The sequence below is a fragment of the Triturus cristatus genome, chromosome 1_1, assembly GCF_964204655.1.
Source record: "Triturus cristatus chromosome 1_1, aTriCri1.1, whole genome shotgun sequence".
In the NCBI taxonomy this organism is placed as follows: Eukaryota; Metazoa; Chordata; class Amphibia; order Caudata; family Salamandridae; genus Triturus; species Triturus cristatus.
The window spans coordinates 94202119-94219885 of record NC_140579.1 but is presented as its reverse complement, the minus strand read 5'-3'; the positions used below and the strand labels follow the sequence as shown (position 1 = coordinate 94219885).

General features: G+C 44.7%; 1 protein-coding gene across 1 annotated transcript in view; it reads right to left on the bottom strand.

The window, feature by feature from the left end:
- The window catches only part of LOC146869596 (solute carrier family 60 member 1-like), a 214227-nt gene that overhangs the window by 72030 nt on the left and 124430 nt on the right, over nucleotides 1–17767 (bottom strand). The window contains exon 5 of the mRNA XM_085607871.1: nucleotides 5824–5939. Within this exon, the coding sequence (XP_085463997.1) occupies nucleotides 5824–5939 (116 nt within the window). The remainder of the gene's footprint in view (nucleotides 1–5823; nucleotides 5940–17767) is intronic.

Here is a 17767-nt window from a genome sequence, read left to right as displayed (position 1 = left end):
CTTTTGGAAGAACTGACACTTGTCCCGGTGAGAGTTACTCTGTGATCGGCAAAGCGTTGGAGGGTAGCGCGGAGATGATGATGGTGTTCCTCTATGGTCGCAGAGTGTATCAAGATATCGTCACTGACGTTCAGCACTCCTTGAAGGCCTGACAGCACTTCTCTGACTGCATTTCTGTCGCCAATGAAATCTCAAAGCTCAGCCTTTTGTAGCGACGTAATCCCAGGTGGGTCGAGAAAGTCATGATATATCGACTCTCCGCCGCTAGCCTCAACTGGTGGTATCTGGCGTTAAGGTCTAGCTTGGGGAACCAGCGGGACCCGTTGAGATCAGCCAAGATGTTGTCAAATGTTGGCGTCAGGTGCCTCTCCCGCTTTATCGCTTGATTGGGCATGCGCATGTCAATGCAGAGTATGATTGTTCCTGGCTGCTTCGGTTTTTTGGCAAAACCCATGGCGTTGGCCCCGTAACTTTCTCTATGACCCCTTGCTGGTCGAGGTTCTGCAACTCTTGCTTCACGAGCGGACGCAGATGAAACGGTATGCGCTGGTGTCGCAAGGTGACTGGTTTTACCGCCTTATCAATGTGCAGCTTCACAGGTGGCCTCTTCATGCACCCGAGGCCTTTGAACAACTGTGGGAATAATTCTAGTATATCTTCGGTCTGCAGTGTCCTGACTGCATTGGCGAATGTGACCAAACCAAGGTCTTCAGCCGTGTGGCTTCCCACCAATATGTCTGCTTCTCTGTCTACCACGTGGAATGTTGTGATGATCTTGTGATTTTCCGACTTGACCTGTACCGTCATCTTGCCTTTGAGAGGTAATGGCGTCTGGCTGCCATACGTCAGGATTTTCACATGCGACGGGGTCAGTACGGGTCTTGGATTCAGCCGTTTGTACTGCTGACACCCTATCACGTTCACGGACGCCCCTGTGTCGATCAGCACCGTGACTGGCGAACCTGCAATCTCAAAGGCGCATGTGGGCTGTGGGCGCCTCCACCGTTTGAGATCACTGGCGAAGGAAATGAGGTAGCATTCTCCATCTTCGGTGGAGGAATATTCCAAGTATTGTCTGTGCTGCGCTGGTGTTTTGGGTTGTTTACAACCGGCTGACTCCTCCAACAACAGGTGTCTCACTGCCTTGGAAGGTGGTCTGCTTCTGCGAGCCCCTCGGCCCGAGGTCCTCCTCTGCATACACTCGCAAAGTGATTGGGGGTGCTGCATTTCGAGCACATCCTGCCTTATGCGGGGGCATTCTTCTTGTGGATGTTCCTCTTTTTCACAGTACCCGCACTGTGACCCTTGTGAGTTTCTGTTCGGCCACCTCCCGCGGCCGCCCCTGTTCTGCGTGCGCACAGCATCTGCTCTTTCAGTTTTGACTGCCACTGTCTTCTCCACCCGTTGGGTGATTGCGACGTCCATTGGGGTTGCTCTGGCCTCCGATAGGTCATGTGACCGTGCCAAGATAAGGATGTTCTCAAGAGTGATTCCCGGTTGTCTCAGGATGAGAGTCCGCAGGTTTTTGTTACGGCATCCCTGGATGATTTGGGCTCTCACCTCCTTGTTTTGATCATCGTCAGTACATGTGCTCGCCAGTTCCCTTAGACACGCGTGGAAGGCGTCCATTGACTCCCCCTCTCTCTGATGTGCTTGTCGGAGCTTAAAACGCTCATAGTTGGGGTTTAGTTGGGGATCAAAATGCGCGTTCAGAGCCCTGACTGCCGCATCGTAGACAGTGGGCACCCTTGTGGTTGGCAGGTGCGCAAACAGTTTGTAAATTTCCTCCCCTGCAAAGTGTAGCAGTAGCAACCTCTTGACCGTGCCGTCCGTTTCCATTGTGGCAGTAAAGTAGTTGTCCAACCTGCCAATCCAGACGTTCCTTCTGGGGGACGCAGTGGCCGGGTCAATTAGCTCACTGAATGGGGGCAGAGCGCTGATTTGGGAGTATTGAGATACCAGTTGCGCTGCTGGTTGCAACTGTCTTGCATTGGGTGGGGCCGCTTGTGCTGCTGGGTCCAACATACTTGGGTGGTGGGCCTTGCAACTCCCACTGTGACATCACCAACTGCCTTTAACTTCTGCTTCTTATGCTGAGGAGAGGCGTGTGTCCTCCCGTCCCAGATATGAGTGTCCTCTCACTGTCCTTTTGTGCACTCTCAGATGCTGCTCTTTCTGCTGCTAGGGGAGTTGAGGAGCGTGCATTTCCTCCCCCTGTTCATGGGCCTCTGCGCCAGCAATGTTTCCAGCAGTCAGTAATGCAGGGCGCACCCTGCCACTTGTTTCAGGCTGTGAGGGGGCAGTGGTGGCTGCTCGTGGCCTCACAGCAGACCACTGATAGCCGGCTGACCGAGCTGCGCATGCACGAGGCTTCGAGACTCAAGTGCTGGTCATGCTCCGGGCCTGGTGGTGATTCGGCTGCATGCGACAATCCCGGGCTGCAGAATCGGAGCAGGCTGCTAGCGGGGGCACGGTACCTTCGCTCCAGTGCAGGAAGGGCATGGTGCGCTTCCGGGTATCGGCGTCGTCTTGATGCTGCTGCACGATGCCAGCGGCGGCGGGGGCACACGGCGGTTCAGCTAGCAGGGACAGTCTTCCACACAACGTCAAGAGCAGGCATGCAGGGCAGAGGTGAGGGTCCTACAGTGTGGGGAAAGCAACCACTTCAGGCATACACCCACCCTTGTCACCAGTGTTATGTGGCCACGCATGCATGGCCTGGACTAAAGCAGCAATTATGGACACACACAAGGTGGTTGGTGTGGGCAGGATGTCCCGAGCAACCTCCGCCCCTTTATTTAAGCTCTCTGGCCACACCTGGCCAGAGAGTGATACAAAGTGTGGGGGCCCTTGCGGGCCAAGGGTTTAGGGTCGTTTCTACATGCAGCGACTAGACCGCTACATCGGGCTCATTACGCCAGAAGAATATCTAGTGACTCCAAATTTATCTTACCAATTAGGGGTACTTTGGGAGTCATTTTGTATTGCGTGCTGAACAAGAACTGTAGCTCAATCGTGTAGGGTCTGTTTGACATTGCACTGGACGAGAGCACCGTTTTTTACATAAGTGGCATTAGAATGTGCTGTCTCACAATATTAGCACTATCAAATGAGCTAAACCAATTATGGCTGGCATAGCACTAGAAATGAGACGACCATGAAAAGAGCCACTTCGCACGGGGGTCTAGAGTTCAGATTTAGGGCACAAATTGGGATTCGTGGCACACCACTGGGTTTCACCTAATCTTCTTACATCTATCACCTCGGGATCCTCTTTTTTTTCTTTCTTTATTGATTTTATAGGACCTATAAAAACCTTGAAACCAGGGAGAGGGGCCCTGAAACCCAAAGGGATGGAGCTCCCAGTAACGTAAAGGTTAAAAATAAATGTTCCCTTTGGTAAGAACTGCAAGAGATGGTTTATACTAGATCTGCGACCTCATTCATACTTAACACAATTGAATCTCCACTCAGGATATTTAAAGCACTTATATTCACACAGGTAGATATATATAAGAAATCCTTTTAATAAATAAAAATATACAAATTTTAAATCCACATGGACAATATCATAAAAACTTTAAAAACATTTATTCCTAGATGAAGTTTTTCCTATATCTAAAAAGGAGAATTGATCAAGACAGTTACATTTGTCTTACATAAGTTAATTTGGACACAATATAGACAGCACAAAGCATGGATGTAATTTTCCTGCTAGGATTAGCTGCTGACTTTGCCAAATTTAACAAAAAAACTGCTTGTTTTTTGTTAAATATGGCAAAGTCAGCAGCTAATCCTAGCAGGGAATTTACATCCATGCTTTGTGCTGACATTTATTTCTAGATGAAGTTTTTCCTATATCTAAAAAGGAGAATTGATCAAGACAGTCAAATTAATCTTACATATGTTTATTTGGACACAATATAGACAGCACAAAGCATGGATGTAATTTTCCTGCTAGGATTAGCTGCTGACTTTGCGAAATTTAACAAAAAACAGCTTGTTTTTTGTTAAAATATGGCAAAGTCAGCAGCTAATCCTAGCAGGGAATTTACATCCATGCTTTGTGCTGTCTATATTGTGTCCAAATAAACATATGTAAGACAAATTTGAATGTCTTGATCAATTCTCCTTTTTAGATATAGGAAAAACTTCATCTAGGAATAATTTTTTTTAAAGTTTTTATGATATTGTCCATGTGGATTTAAAATTTGTTTATTTTTATTTATTAAGAGGATTTCTTATTTATATCTACCTGTGTGAATATAAGTGCTTTAAATATCCTGAGTGGAGAGTCAATTGTGTTAAGTATGAATGTGGTCGCAGATCGAGTATAAACCATCTCTTGCAGTTCTTACCAAAGAGAACATTTATTTTTAACCTATAAAAACTTTACATTTCATGTGATATTAGCAGCATTAGCCGCATGTACATATGGCAAGATACCTCAGGTATCACATGATGATAAAGTGAATAGTCTTAATTATTACCATGTTCAAGTAAATCACATAATGCAATCCATGGGGGCGCAGTCAGAATGACAGTAAAAAAATAAGGCGAAAAAAAGAAAGGAAACTAATACAGCATTCTACCCTGGGAGGGGTGGGGTTAAAAAAACTATACATTCGTTCCCCTATAACTTACATTTCATGTAACATTAGCAACAGGTAAATATGAAGTGATGCATCGAGTTTTACATAATAATAAAGTGGATAGTTTCAATTATCAACAGGCATATATGGCTTGATGCCTCAAATTTACAGAACAATAAAGTGCATAATCTCAATTCTTACAATGATTACCATGTTAAAAAAATGTTACATGATACAATCCATTGTGGCACAGTCAGAATTGCATATTTTATATTTAAAGGCTAACAAAAGTAAAAAGGAAACAAATACAGCATCCTACTCTGCAAAGGTGGAGACATGAATCCGATCCCACATGTGGGCAGGTTGACTCCACGCCCCCCTGTGTTCTCATTCCAATCAGACAGTGGGGACCATATCAAAGCTCCGCGTTTCCTCACCTCACTGCCTTTACTTTCAGATAAGCTCTTTTCCAGATTATACATTGAAAAAAGCTGTGTCCTCTATTCTGGAAAAGTTGGAAGGACAGTACCCAGCCATGCTGATGCTATGCACATACGGGCCACTTCCATGGCTACAAAAACAAAGTTTAAATGGCCTTTTTCGGCGCCAAACACCTTCAACAATCCCTAACAGCATCAGTTGGGGAGTGAGCTCAGTCTGCAGTTTTAGTACCATGCTGATGAAAGCCCCTGCTCCATCAATGTTAGAGTTTAACACAGTGGGGTAGCTAGACCTTTTGCTGCACGTGGCGGTCCCTGCCGAGGCCACCCTGAAATGGCTTTATGATGTAAGATCGGGGTTGGGTTCTTGTGATTTCTGCTGTGGCTGCCCTGCGACGGCCGCAGGTAAGAGTTAAGGGGGAGGCTGCAGCCGCCAAACCTTGTGCCACCCGGGGCGGACTGCCCCCCCCCCTGCCCCCTCTTGCTATGCCACTGGTTTAACACTGGACATGTGCAAAACACATGCATGATATCAGGGTAAAGTTCTCCACGTCGCTGACACTTGGCATCAGGTTTCCTATGCCCCCCCCCCCTATGTAATTTAGCTGGAATATAGTATAAATACAGACTTAACATGCTGACTCCTGGGTGCAGCTGTTTGTTCACAATATCTCCTCCCCAACTTCCAATGACTTTCTGTCCTCATATGAAAACTGTGATATACGAGAATCAAGGAAAGCGGTAGAGGTGACAAGTGTCCTCCTGTAAAAGGCATGCACGGCACAACCTACCAGAATCCCATCACTCATGAACAGGACGAGGGCCCCCACGACATGGACAGCAAAGTAGCAAAACGATGCCCCGCTGTAGTTCTTTTTCTGGCAGCAGGATAGCATGTCCTCGTAGTCTGAGGAGAGAAGGATGATACAGTCATGAGCGTCAAGTGTAAGGAGTATCATCGTCCAATCAGAACTCAGCGTGCCTCTTGACATTATTTAGCAATAGGCTCTTGCATGAGTCGCTCACCATTCTGGTGAATGCCAAATTATTTATCAATCACTTTTCAAGCAGTTCTGTTTTTCGGAGATTCACATGACAGTCAAAAATACATCCCAGTCACTTCATTTGTTCATTAAAAAGAATATTTTATGTGTCCCATCATAAGACCATCCGATCTACAGCCAACTTGTTTCATTCCACAAGAAGGAACTACCTCAAGGCGGTCTGATAAAGATACACCACAATTAACACCATAATATACCACATCAGTCCTATGACCGCATACATATTACAATGCAGTTTATCTATATACCTTACAGGTATAATGCAGAATAAGGTACAATTTGAACAAGTCATTGGATTGTAAAAAAAATTTTAATGTATGAGTTCGTTAATTACCAGGACCAGGAAATTTTTTATTTTTTCTCCTTTCCATAAACTATAATGACAGGGGAGGAATCATTATCAGAAAAACTCCGGCACTTATATTCTCATAACCAGAAATTATCGTATCAATGTTTCTCGTGAGTCACTCTAAGGGGGATATTCACAAGGACTTATCTCCGATTTAACTCCACCTTAACGCATCAAAAGAGGAGATAGATTTAACACCCCATTCACAAGCTGGTGCAAACTGCAGACATGGCCAGTATTTATTTATTTTTTATTTATTTTATTTTATAAAGTTTTATATAGCGCGAACCAGATCCCGAGGTATATCAGAGCGCTTTACAAAAGGAAGGAAAGGAGAGTACTATTCCTGTAACGATATCAAGTACGAATGCCAACAAGTATTAGTCACACAAGAGAAAAATAAATAAATACATAAATCACATACCAGTGATACACAACAGAAGGGAGGGAGAATACAGCTCCAGTAATGACATCAGATAAGAATACCAAACAATTAAAGTCACAATAATCACAAGCAGGTGGTACACAGCGAGTAGTGAAATAAACAGGGCAATAACAGGCTGCTCCGAGGGGCAAGCCTTACATCCGAGGGGGCAGAGAGCAGAAGCACAGGATGGTAAAAAGTATGTAGAGTCAATCAACATCTGTTGTAGGATCAGAGGTTGCGCGCAAATGCACATCTCCCAAATTACGGTAAGAATTTGTTCATTAGGAATCTTTTGGCTTCAAGTTTGAAAGCAGTTATTCATGATATTCTGCGTGAATCCGAGGGAAGAGAGTTCCAGATCTTTGGTGCAGCACCTGAAAAAGCAGGACGACAAGTACTCTTTTTATTCATGGTACGTGGTTTCAGGAGGAAGTTGTTAGCGCTTCTTGAAGCTCTCTCACAACATGATAATTCAAGCTTTTGTGCAAGGTACTTGGGTGTGTTGTCATGCAAGGCTTTGTGCGCTTGAATGATAATCTTTAACTGGATTCGGGCTTCGTAGGGCAACCATTTAAGAGACTTAAGGACTGGGGAGATGTGCTGGTTTCTTTTGGTACCAGTAACTAATCTGGCCGCAGCGTTCAGTGCTGACCTCAGTGGTGCCAGGGTGTACTTGGGAAGGCCACAGAGCGTAGCGCTGCCATAATCTAGCCTCGGCAAGACCAGTGCTTGGACCGCTTGTTTGAAGTCATGTTGTGGAAGGAAGGGCTTGATATTTCTGACTATCCTCGTCAGGTGATTAGCTCCCTTACATACGTTGCTAATATGATTTTTCATATTCAGGTGCTTGTCCAAGGTGATTCCGAGGGATTTGGCAGAGTCTATCATGAGAGGGGTGCAATTGAAAGCAGTGAGGTGAGACAGCCAAAGGTCTAGCTTGAGGGAGTGGTTCGGAGGAGAGATGAGAAGGAATTCAGTTTTGGAAGTGTTGAGCAGGAGGTGATTCTCAGTTAACCATGTTTGAGTAGACGTCAATGTAGAATTGAGTGAAATGATGTTGTCCATGGATGAGATTTTCAGGTAAAGTTGTGTGTCGCCCGTGTACATATGGAAGGGAATGTTCATGTCATTTAGAGAATTAGCTGGAGGTTCCAAAAAGAGGTTGAAAAGGATAGGAGAGAGGGCGGACCCTTGGGGTACACCCATGAGACCTGGAGAGGGCTGGGAGAGGGAGTGGTTTGCCTTAACTCTTTGTGTTCTGTGGAGGAGGAAGGAGGACAACCATTGTAGCACCAGGCCCGAGAATCCCATCCTGTTCTTCAGAGTGGAAAGGAGGTTGTCGTGATTAATCGTGTCGAATGCGGAGGAAAGATCTAGGAGGATCAGGAGACAGGAGCCATTTTGATCGAGTATATTTCATATGTCGTCAATAACGTGTGTGAGTGCCGATTCTGTGCTATGCCCCTTCCGAAAACCTGATTGATGTTGGTTGAGGAGTTGGAAATTCTCCATGTGAGCACAAAGTTGGGATTGTACACATTTTTCGAGTAGTTTAGCTAGCGTGTGGATGTTAGATATGGGACGGAAATTATTGAGGTCAGAATTCTCTGCAGTTGTTTTTTTTTAGTATGGGTGATACCTGCACTGCTTTTAAACAGTCTGGGATCGTGCCTTGGGATAGAGAAGCGTTTACTATCCTAGTCCATGTGGGGATGAGAGCATTCTTGATCTCTTTGAAGATGGACGGGGGCAATGGATCACTGAAGTGGTTGGATGGATTGATGTTCTGAAGAATCCTGTGAATGTCTTTTTCACTGAATGGGATAAAGGTGCTCCATGAGGCTGTTATGTTTTAAAAGTGATAAAGGTTTGGGAAAGTGATAAAGGGAGGAGGATATGTTATGTTTGGCTTTTACTCAAATGTTTCTGGAGTATGGTGCTTTAAATGCACATTCTAATTTCGTGTTCCAAGGTTGCCATGGCATGTATTGTAGATGTGTTCCTTCTGAGGCAGTTGTTTGCTGGCTGCATTGGGAACACCAACGCTACTCCTGTGCTCGCAATAAAGAACATTTATCCTGGTATCTCAACTACTCTGATGGTGCTTATTTGAGATTACAACAGAGGCCTTGTTCTTGATGATCATGTTTGTGAGGTTGGGCTTATCTATGACCAGAGGAGGTGCGGAACCAGAAACTGGCAGGAGAGCCTTCTTGGAGGCAAGTTCACTGGAGATGAGTCTTGATTTCTCAATGAAGAAAGCTGAAAATTCATCAACAGACGGTGGGCTGACATTGGAGACAGAGTGATTTGTACCCGAAATTGATTGTTGTTTGACCAGTTCGAAGAGTATCTTGGGGCGATTAGCGGCTTGATCTTGTTGTTGTCTGAATAAACTGCTTTATCGCACTTGATTTGCTTGTTATATATACTCCTGACCTCTCTAAGGAATTTAATGTGTTCCAAGGAAGGATTTGACTTCCAGGCTCGTTCAGCTGCCCTGAGGTTGCGCCGTTCTGTGTTTAGATTGTAGTTGTAAATACAAAACTAACTGTGAGTCTATAGGGCTAGGTGAACTTCATACAGCTGCACCATAAAAATGTGTTCCTACCAAAATATCGCTTTGGATATGTGCATGCATTTTGAGATCTATGAATGCATCGAAGGTTCCCATCACCCACATAAAGTGGCTTGCCTCATCATTTGGGAAACCAGGGACTTTTATCTGGAAACCGGATGCCGCCAGGTTGTCATGAGGCAGGGTTCAGAATACGTCCCGGATGCTCGTGTGGCAATGTTGTTACAATGAGAAGACCACTCTAGGAATTTGTGTGGGGTGATGTGTGCAGTGCAATTAAGTGAATGTGGTGTAATAAAATTGGGAGCAAGGCACAAAAATAGTTTAATGAGGTGCTGCCTTGGTACCAAATTAAAACAGTGCTTTTGACAGTTTTAACAAATAACTGTGGTGGAGGTGGTCGACATGTTTCAGCCTTGGGTGGATGTACCCTAGCTTTCGTCAGGACCAAGTAAGCTACTGCAACTTAAATGTGAAAAAGGTAAATCATACGACCTGCACCTGGAATAGGTGTGGAAGAAATTACCTGTAAGGTGGAAACAAACATAATGAAAAATAATATTTCAAGGTGAACCCTTATGGATGATAGGTCACACAACGCATCAAATCAATGCTCAATTATGCCAAATACGTATTAGTAAAAAAACCTTTTCAAAAGGATAAAGGTACAATAAGTTTTTTCACTTACCCGAATAAATCTGGGTATTAGCCTCGCCTCACCTGGCAACTGCTCAGGAAACAGGAGGCACCGCTCTGAAATAATGAATGAGAGGCATGGTCCATCGTGTAATGTGACACACTACCTTGAAAAAGTGGGAGACGCTTATCCTTAAAAACCCAGGGCAGAAACACAAAGGCATAGTCCTGTGACCGGGGTAGAGCCCTATCTGAGCTGGATATTACTGATGGTAATCTTAAAATAAGTAGAGAAATATCGTAGCGTTGTTACCTAGTGTGCAGGCACAGAGGAATTATATTAACTGCACTCATCTCTACTAATATATGCAGTTTCGTCTGTCGAGACAAAATATGTACACAAAGTACCAGAGGAAACAAATAATGTCCGAAATCTCGATTGAAAGGGGGCTAGCTTAACGCCCCTCTCATATGGCTGCAGCCGCATAACAAATAGAAAGAATCTTGTGTGCAAGCCATAAGTAGCGTGCAGATCAAGCCATACAGACAGCCCATGTGGTTGTACTTAAGCGGTATTGCAAGTTGTGCACCGGTCTTACCTCTCCGTCGGTACCTCGGGCAACTGCTGAGCCGGAGGGGAGGTAAGCGGTCTTGATGCCGTCAGTCTTTTAAACTCTCCAAAAGCAAAGATGCCGGAATAGCGTCCACAGTGGATGCCCACCGATGACGCGGTAGCACGTGATCCAGGCATCATGGGGGTTGTAGTTGGAGTGTCAAGCGGTACATTAACCTAGTCAGCGGTAGTCCATCCCTAGAAAATAGCAGTGTTAAGGGATACTTTCATGTCTTGTTATGGAACACCAAATCCATTATTATGATGATTCGAAGTGAAAAATGAAAGTGATCGAAGTGTACCCAGTAGAACGCGCTTATAATATTTTAATATTTTGAATGCGCGTATAAGTATATGGGAGAGGTGACATGTTCTCCCGACAGAATCTCCCGACAGTAACGAAACTGGTGATCAACAGCAGGAGGTATGACAGTGCTATTATAAGTCTATGGGGAGAATCACACAAGGTAACACGTGATCCGGGCATCATGGGATTTGTAGTTGGAGTGCCAAGCGATCTAATAACCTAGTCAGTGAAAGTTCATCCCTAGAATATAGCAATGTGTTGGGACGCTTACATGTCTTGTTATGGGACCCAAAATCCATTATTGTAATGATTCGAGAATGATGATTGAAAGTGTACCAAGTAGAGCGCGCTTTTAATATTATGACAAATGAGCGCATAGGGAAAAATAATATGTTCTGCCGGCAGTGATGAGGCTAGTGATAAAAAACAAATGATGTAACAGTGTTATTATAAGTCTCACAAGAAATCACGCTGGCACTCTATACTGCTGATTAAAGTCAAGTATACCAACATAGGTTGTATGGGGAAACTCGCGAAAAACCACATTGGCACTCTAAGTTGCAGGTCATCACAACGATGTCCATGGTATCTGGTCATTCAAACCCTGGACATCGCTCTTCAATTTAAACACCCATTTCTGCTCTTTGAGGAAAAGAAATTTCGTAATATCACTGATGTGCGATGGAATAAAAGGTTGTTCCAAGATAATCCATCTCAGGTCCTCGGGTTTGTGATTAAGAGCAAGAAAGTGACTAGTCAATCTGGTAGCTTGTTTATTGCGCCTTATGGTGCTCTTGTGCTCACTGACACGGGTCTTGATATTACGTGTGGTCATGCCAATGTATCGAAGTGAGCAAGGGCATGTTATCTGATAAATCACCTTGTCAGAATTGCAGTTTGTATGTTTTCGTAAAATCCAAGGTTTGGCCAACCCAAGATCAATTGATTTTGCTTGTTGTGTCTGGGGACATACAGAGCAGGAACCACAGGGATAGTGGCCACCAGTACAGGGCCACTATCCCTTGGATCTTGGAACAACCTTTTATTCCATCGCACATCAGTGATATTACGAAATTTCTTTTCCTCAAAGAGCAGAAATGGGTGTTTAAATTGAAGAGCGATGTCCAGGGTTTGAATGACCAGATACCATGGACATTGTTGTGATGACCTGCAACTTAGAGTGCCAATGTGGTTTTTCGCGAGTTTCCCCATACAACCTATGTTGGTATACTTGACTTTAATCAGCAGTATAGAGTGCCAGCGTGATTTCTTGTGAGACTTATAATAACACTGTTACATCATTTGTTTTTTATCACTAGCCTCATCACTGCCGGCAGAACATATTATTTTTCCCTATGCGCTCATTTGTCATAATATTAAAAGCGCGCTCTACTTGGTACACTTTGATCACTTTCAATCATCATTCTCGAATCATTACAATAATGGATTTTGGGTCCCATAACAAGACATGTAAGCGTCCCAACACATTGCTATATTCTAGGGATGAACTTTCACTGACTAGGTTATTAGATCGCTTGGCACTCCAACTACAAATCCCATGATGCCCGGATCATGTGTTACCTTGTGTGATTCTCCCCATAGACTTATAATAGCACTGTCATACCTCCTGCTGTTGATCACCAGTTTCGTTACTGTCGGGAGATTCTGTCGGGAGAACATGTCACCTCTCCCATATACTTATACGCGCATTCAAAATATTAAAATATTATAAGCGCGTTCTACTGGGTACACTTCGATCACTTTCATTTTTCACTTCGAATCATCATAGTAATGGATTTGGTGTTCCATAACAAGACATGAAAGTATCCCTTAACACTGCTATTTTCTAGGGATGGACTACCGCTGACTAGGTTAATGTACCGCTTGACACTCCAACTACAACCCCCATGATGCCTGGATCACGTGCTACCGCGTCATCGGTGGGCGTCCACTGTGGACGCTATTCCGGCATTTTTGCTTTTGGAGAGTTTAAAAGACTGACGGCATCAAGACCGCTTACCTCCCCTCCGGCTCAGCAGTTGCCCGAGGTACCGACGGAGAGGTAAGACCGGTGCACAACTTGCAATACCGCTTAAGTACAACCACATGGGCTGTCTGTATGGCTTGATCTGCACGCTACTTATGGCTTGCACACAAGATTCTTTCTATTTGTTATGCCGCTGCAGCCATATGAGAGGGGCGTTAAGCTAGCCCCCTTTCAATCGAGATTTCGGACATTATTTGTTTCCTCTGGTACTTTGTGTACATATTTTGTCTCGACAGACGAAACTGCATATATTAGTAGAGATGAGTGCAGTTAATATCATTCCTCTGTGCCTGCACACTAGGTAACAACGCTATGATATTTCTCTACTTATTTTAAGATTACCATCAGTAATATCCAGCTCAGATAGGGCTCTACCCCGGTCACAGGACTATGCCTATGTGTTTCTGCCCTGGGTTTTTAAGGATAAGCGTCTCCCACTTTTTCAAGGTAGTGTGTCACATTACACGATGGACCATGCCTCTCATTCATTATTTCAGAGCGGTGCCTCCTGTTTCCTGAGCAGTTGCCAGGTGAGGCGAGGCTAATACCCAGATTTATTCGGGTAAGTGAAAAAACTTATTGTACCTTTATCCTTTTGAAAAGGTTTTTTTACTAATACGTATTTGGCATAATTGAGCATTGATTTGATGCGTTGTGTGACCTATCATCCATAAGGGTTCACCTTGAAATATTATTTTTCATTATGTTTGTTTCCACCTTACAGGTAATTTCTTCCACACCTATTCCAGGTGCAGGTCGTATGATTTACCTTTTTCACATTTAAGTTGCAGTAGCTTACTTGGTCCTGACGAAAGCTAGGGTACATCCACCCAAGGCTGAAACATGTCGACCACCTCCACCACAGTTATTTGTTAAAACTGTCAAAAGCACTGTTTTAATTTGGTACCAAGGCAGCACCTCATTAAACTATTTTTGTGCCTTGCTCCCAATTTTATTACACCACATTCACTTAATTGCACTGCACACATCACCCCACACAAATTCCTAGAGTGGTCTTCTCATTGAAACAACATTGCCACACGAGCATCCGGGACGTATTCTGAACCCTGCCTCATGACAACCTGGCGGCATCCGGTTTCCAGATAAAAGTCCCTGGTTTCCCAAATGATGAGGCAAGCCACTTTATGTGGGTGATGGGAACCTTCGATGCATTCATAGATCTCAAAATGCATGCACATATCCAAAGCGATATTTTGGTAGGAACACATTTTTATGGTGCAGCTGTATGAAGTTCACCTAGCCCTATAGACTCACAGTTAGTTTTGTATTTATATTTTGGATTGGGATTTTTTCTGTTTGAGTCTTTAAACTTGTATCCCGTAGACCCCCTACTCTTTTTGAGATTCTTTTTCATTGTAGATTGTAATTGTACCATGGTTTGGATTCTTTTGTTGAAGTATTTTTTAGTTGGAGTGGTGCAATGTCATCCAAGATGTTAGAGATGGTCGAGTTGTAACTGTCGGTGAGTAACTGAACCTCACTCAGGTCGGCTTGGGAGGAGAGGGCAGTTTTACAGTGGGCAGCGGATTCAGCTGGGTTTATAGATCTGAAATCCCTTTTCAAGATCTTGGATTTCATTGGATGAGCCTTCCTCAACTTCACCTCCATATTGATATAGAAGAGAATGCAGTGGTGGTCTGACCAATCGCAAGGAGTAATGGATTCCAGTGTGATGGACTGCCCTTTCGAGATAATGAGGTCTAAAGTTTCACCTTTGTTGTGTGTTGGCTGGTCACAGTGCTGCTTAAGATCATGATCCTTCAGAAAGTCTTTAAGGCAAGTAACCGCTTGGTCATTATGATTAGACCAGTGGAGATTGAAATCGCCCAGAAAGATTTGGGAGATGACTGAGTCGACATTACTCGAGATGATCTCCATTAATTGTTCAATGAAAAGGAGGTTGTCTCCAGGTGGGTGATAAAAGGTGTGAAGTTTGCAGACCGGCCGGTTGTTACTTGCGATGTTGAGACAAAGATATTCACAGGCAGAGGGCGAAGATGACTCCATGTGGGAAATCGAAAGTGTGTTTCTATGAATGCAGGCTAGGCCCCCTCCATGCTTCCTAGCTCTGTCTAGCCTGATTATGTCGTGAGTAGGCGGTACAAGGAGGTCTAAAATAGGAGTGGAGGTTGGATTTAGCCAGGATTCAGTAAGGATGATGATGTCAAGATCATTGTATTGAATTAAGTCGAATATTTCGGAGGCATGTTTACTGGCAGACCTGCAATTGAGTAGTACACATTTCAAACGTGGAGGATTAGTGGCTGAAGGAGTCTGGGTGAGATTCATACACGTGAGATTGTCTTTATTGATGAATCTAAGATTATGAGGAGGTTCTCTGTGTAGATTAGGAAGGATGGTTTGTATGTGCTTTGGCGGGGTCAAGTTGGGGTTGGACCTAGTCGAGTAGGAGTTGTGAAGGTCATTAAGATCATTGGACGCCACGGTCTCAGCTCTTCTGGGCCGTGTGGGCACATTAGCTAAGGGAATGGTTTGCGAGACAGCGGAGGCTAACATCTGGCCCAAGCAATCACTATCACTCAGGGAGGTTCTAGGTAGATTCATAGAGGTGAGGATAGAACTAATCATTGGGAAAAAATCCTTGGAAAGGACTTTTAGGTCATGTAGTTCGGTAGTGAGAAGGTGCATTTGGAGATATATATCATCAAGGCGTGCACCTATGTCTGAAGGGGGTATATGGTGTGTTAACAGAGAGGAGGAGTCTCCGTGTAAGCCTGCGTGCGCTAAGATGGTGGATCGTTGTTCCTGGAGAGGGAATTGAACTTGTGGATCAGGTGGGGTAGAGTGAACCTTGGGAGTCAGTGATGTAGTGTAAGCGACAGTGGTCTGAGCATAGCTCTGAGGGTCCTGAACAGTTCCCACCTGAGATCGAGTGTGTGATAGATCATGGTCGGGAGCCAGGGATGTAGCATTAGCGTCAGCTGTCAAACCATATCTCCGAGGGTCCTGAGCAGGTCCTACCGGAGATCGAAGGTATGGCAAATCAAGGCCAGAGTGGGGCATTTGTCCATTTACCCCTTTGGTATGTGGCGTAGTGGGAGGGATGAGGGACAAGTGTTCAGTTGATGAAGGCAAAGGTATAAGGACACATGGGGATCTCTTCGTGTTTGGGGCAGAAGGGGTCGGGCTTGCTGACTGTATGCCGAGAGGACTCGAGATGTCTCTCAGTTTCTAGGGCAATGAAAATAGGGAACTGGGTGAGCTCTCCATGCGAGGAGCAGAGAGAACCGGACTAGTTGGTTGTGCACCTAGCTGCTCTAAGATGTTTATCACCTGTTGGGTCATGGGACTAGAAGGTTGAGGCACCTCCACCCGGGGCTGAGCCGCACTGTGGTCACCTTGCAGCGAGGAGTAAATCAGAGGGAGCGAGGGTCCAGGCTGAGAGGTGGTGGGGAACTGGTGCTGCCCTAATTGCTGGAAGGATGAGGGTGAGTGTCAGTGGACTTTGCCAAGGCCGTGTGCTTGAGGGATGGGTAGATATTGGCTAATTTGATTAGATTGTCATTAGACGCTTGTATAAAGATGTTCCCATTGTTATATAGGGTGATGGTGGCGTTGGCATTGAGCGAGGGCGAGGGAGCTGTAGTTAGTTTGAGACCATAGGGTGTTTTCCTGGTGCCTGAAATTCGGAGCATAGAGTAGAGGACTTTACGCCAACAAGCTCTTTTTCTGGTGTAGAAAATAAGGTCATTAACTCTACTCCCTTTGTTTGCACAAGAGTAGACGTCTGAGATTAAAGTTTCGGGCCTAGACCTTAGTAGGTGATGCTTGAAGTTTTTGGCTGCGTTTTTCGAAAGGTTGGGTGGGTAGTTGATGATGAAAGCATTGGGAATGGAGGGGTAGGGCTTAAATCCATTTTGATGGTGTGCTTATTGCCTGAAGGTGGTGGCTTCACCGTTGGTGTGAATTCCGTGGTGCATGGGAAGGGGTTAAGAGGACTTCCCTTTTATTCATTGACGTGTCTAGCCATATGCAGCAGGTAAGAGACCAACCATGTGCACTGCTGGGACCTTTACAATCCTCTGTTTCCTTAAGACCATGACCAGTTTGGATGGAACCCAAAGAGCAAGCTAGAATTTATGGCACTGATAGGCATTACGGAGCTAGAAAAATCTATTACCAATAGTGCAAACCAAACCTAATTTCAGTTAGAAATGTAGTTGGCCCAAGCCTTTCCAAGATGGCTGCCAACAGGTCGAACTTGTCTCATACTGCCATTGTAGTCCCTTTTTAGTTGCTAGGTGCAGTCCTCTTTCTATTGCCCTTTGCAGCCCTGTTGTTTGTAGAAATGAGGCAGTAAGGAGGAGCAGCCCTGTTGATCTAAATGGCCGGGCAATAATGTTGCTGCAAAGAAGTAAACTGACTCCTCATCATGCCGACCCTTCAAATAGTTACACCTTCCACAGCTGTGCTTGAGCCCAAAACATGCTCCTCCATGACCTGGGGCCGCTGTGATCCTCCATTAGAGAAGCTAAAAAACAACAACAACAAAAAACAAAAAATAAAAAAAAGTATTCCCACGATAACTGCCCCAAAATTTATCTCCACGGTGGACACCACCAACTAACCCTAATGAGATGCAGAGTAGGCGTTTCCGTGCAAAAACACATGAAAAAAACACAAAACCACTTTCACAACGAACTGCCAGATCTGCGATGTGAACCAAACACAG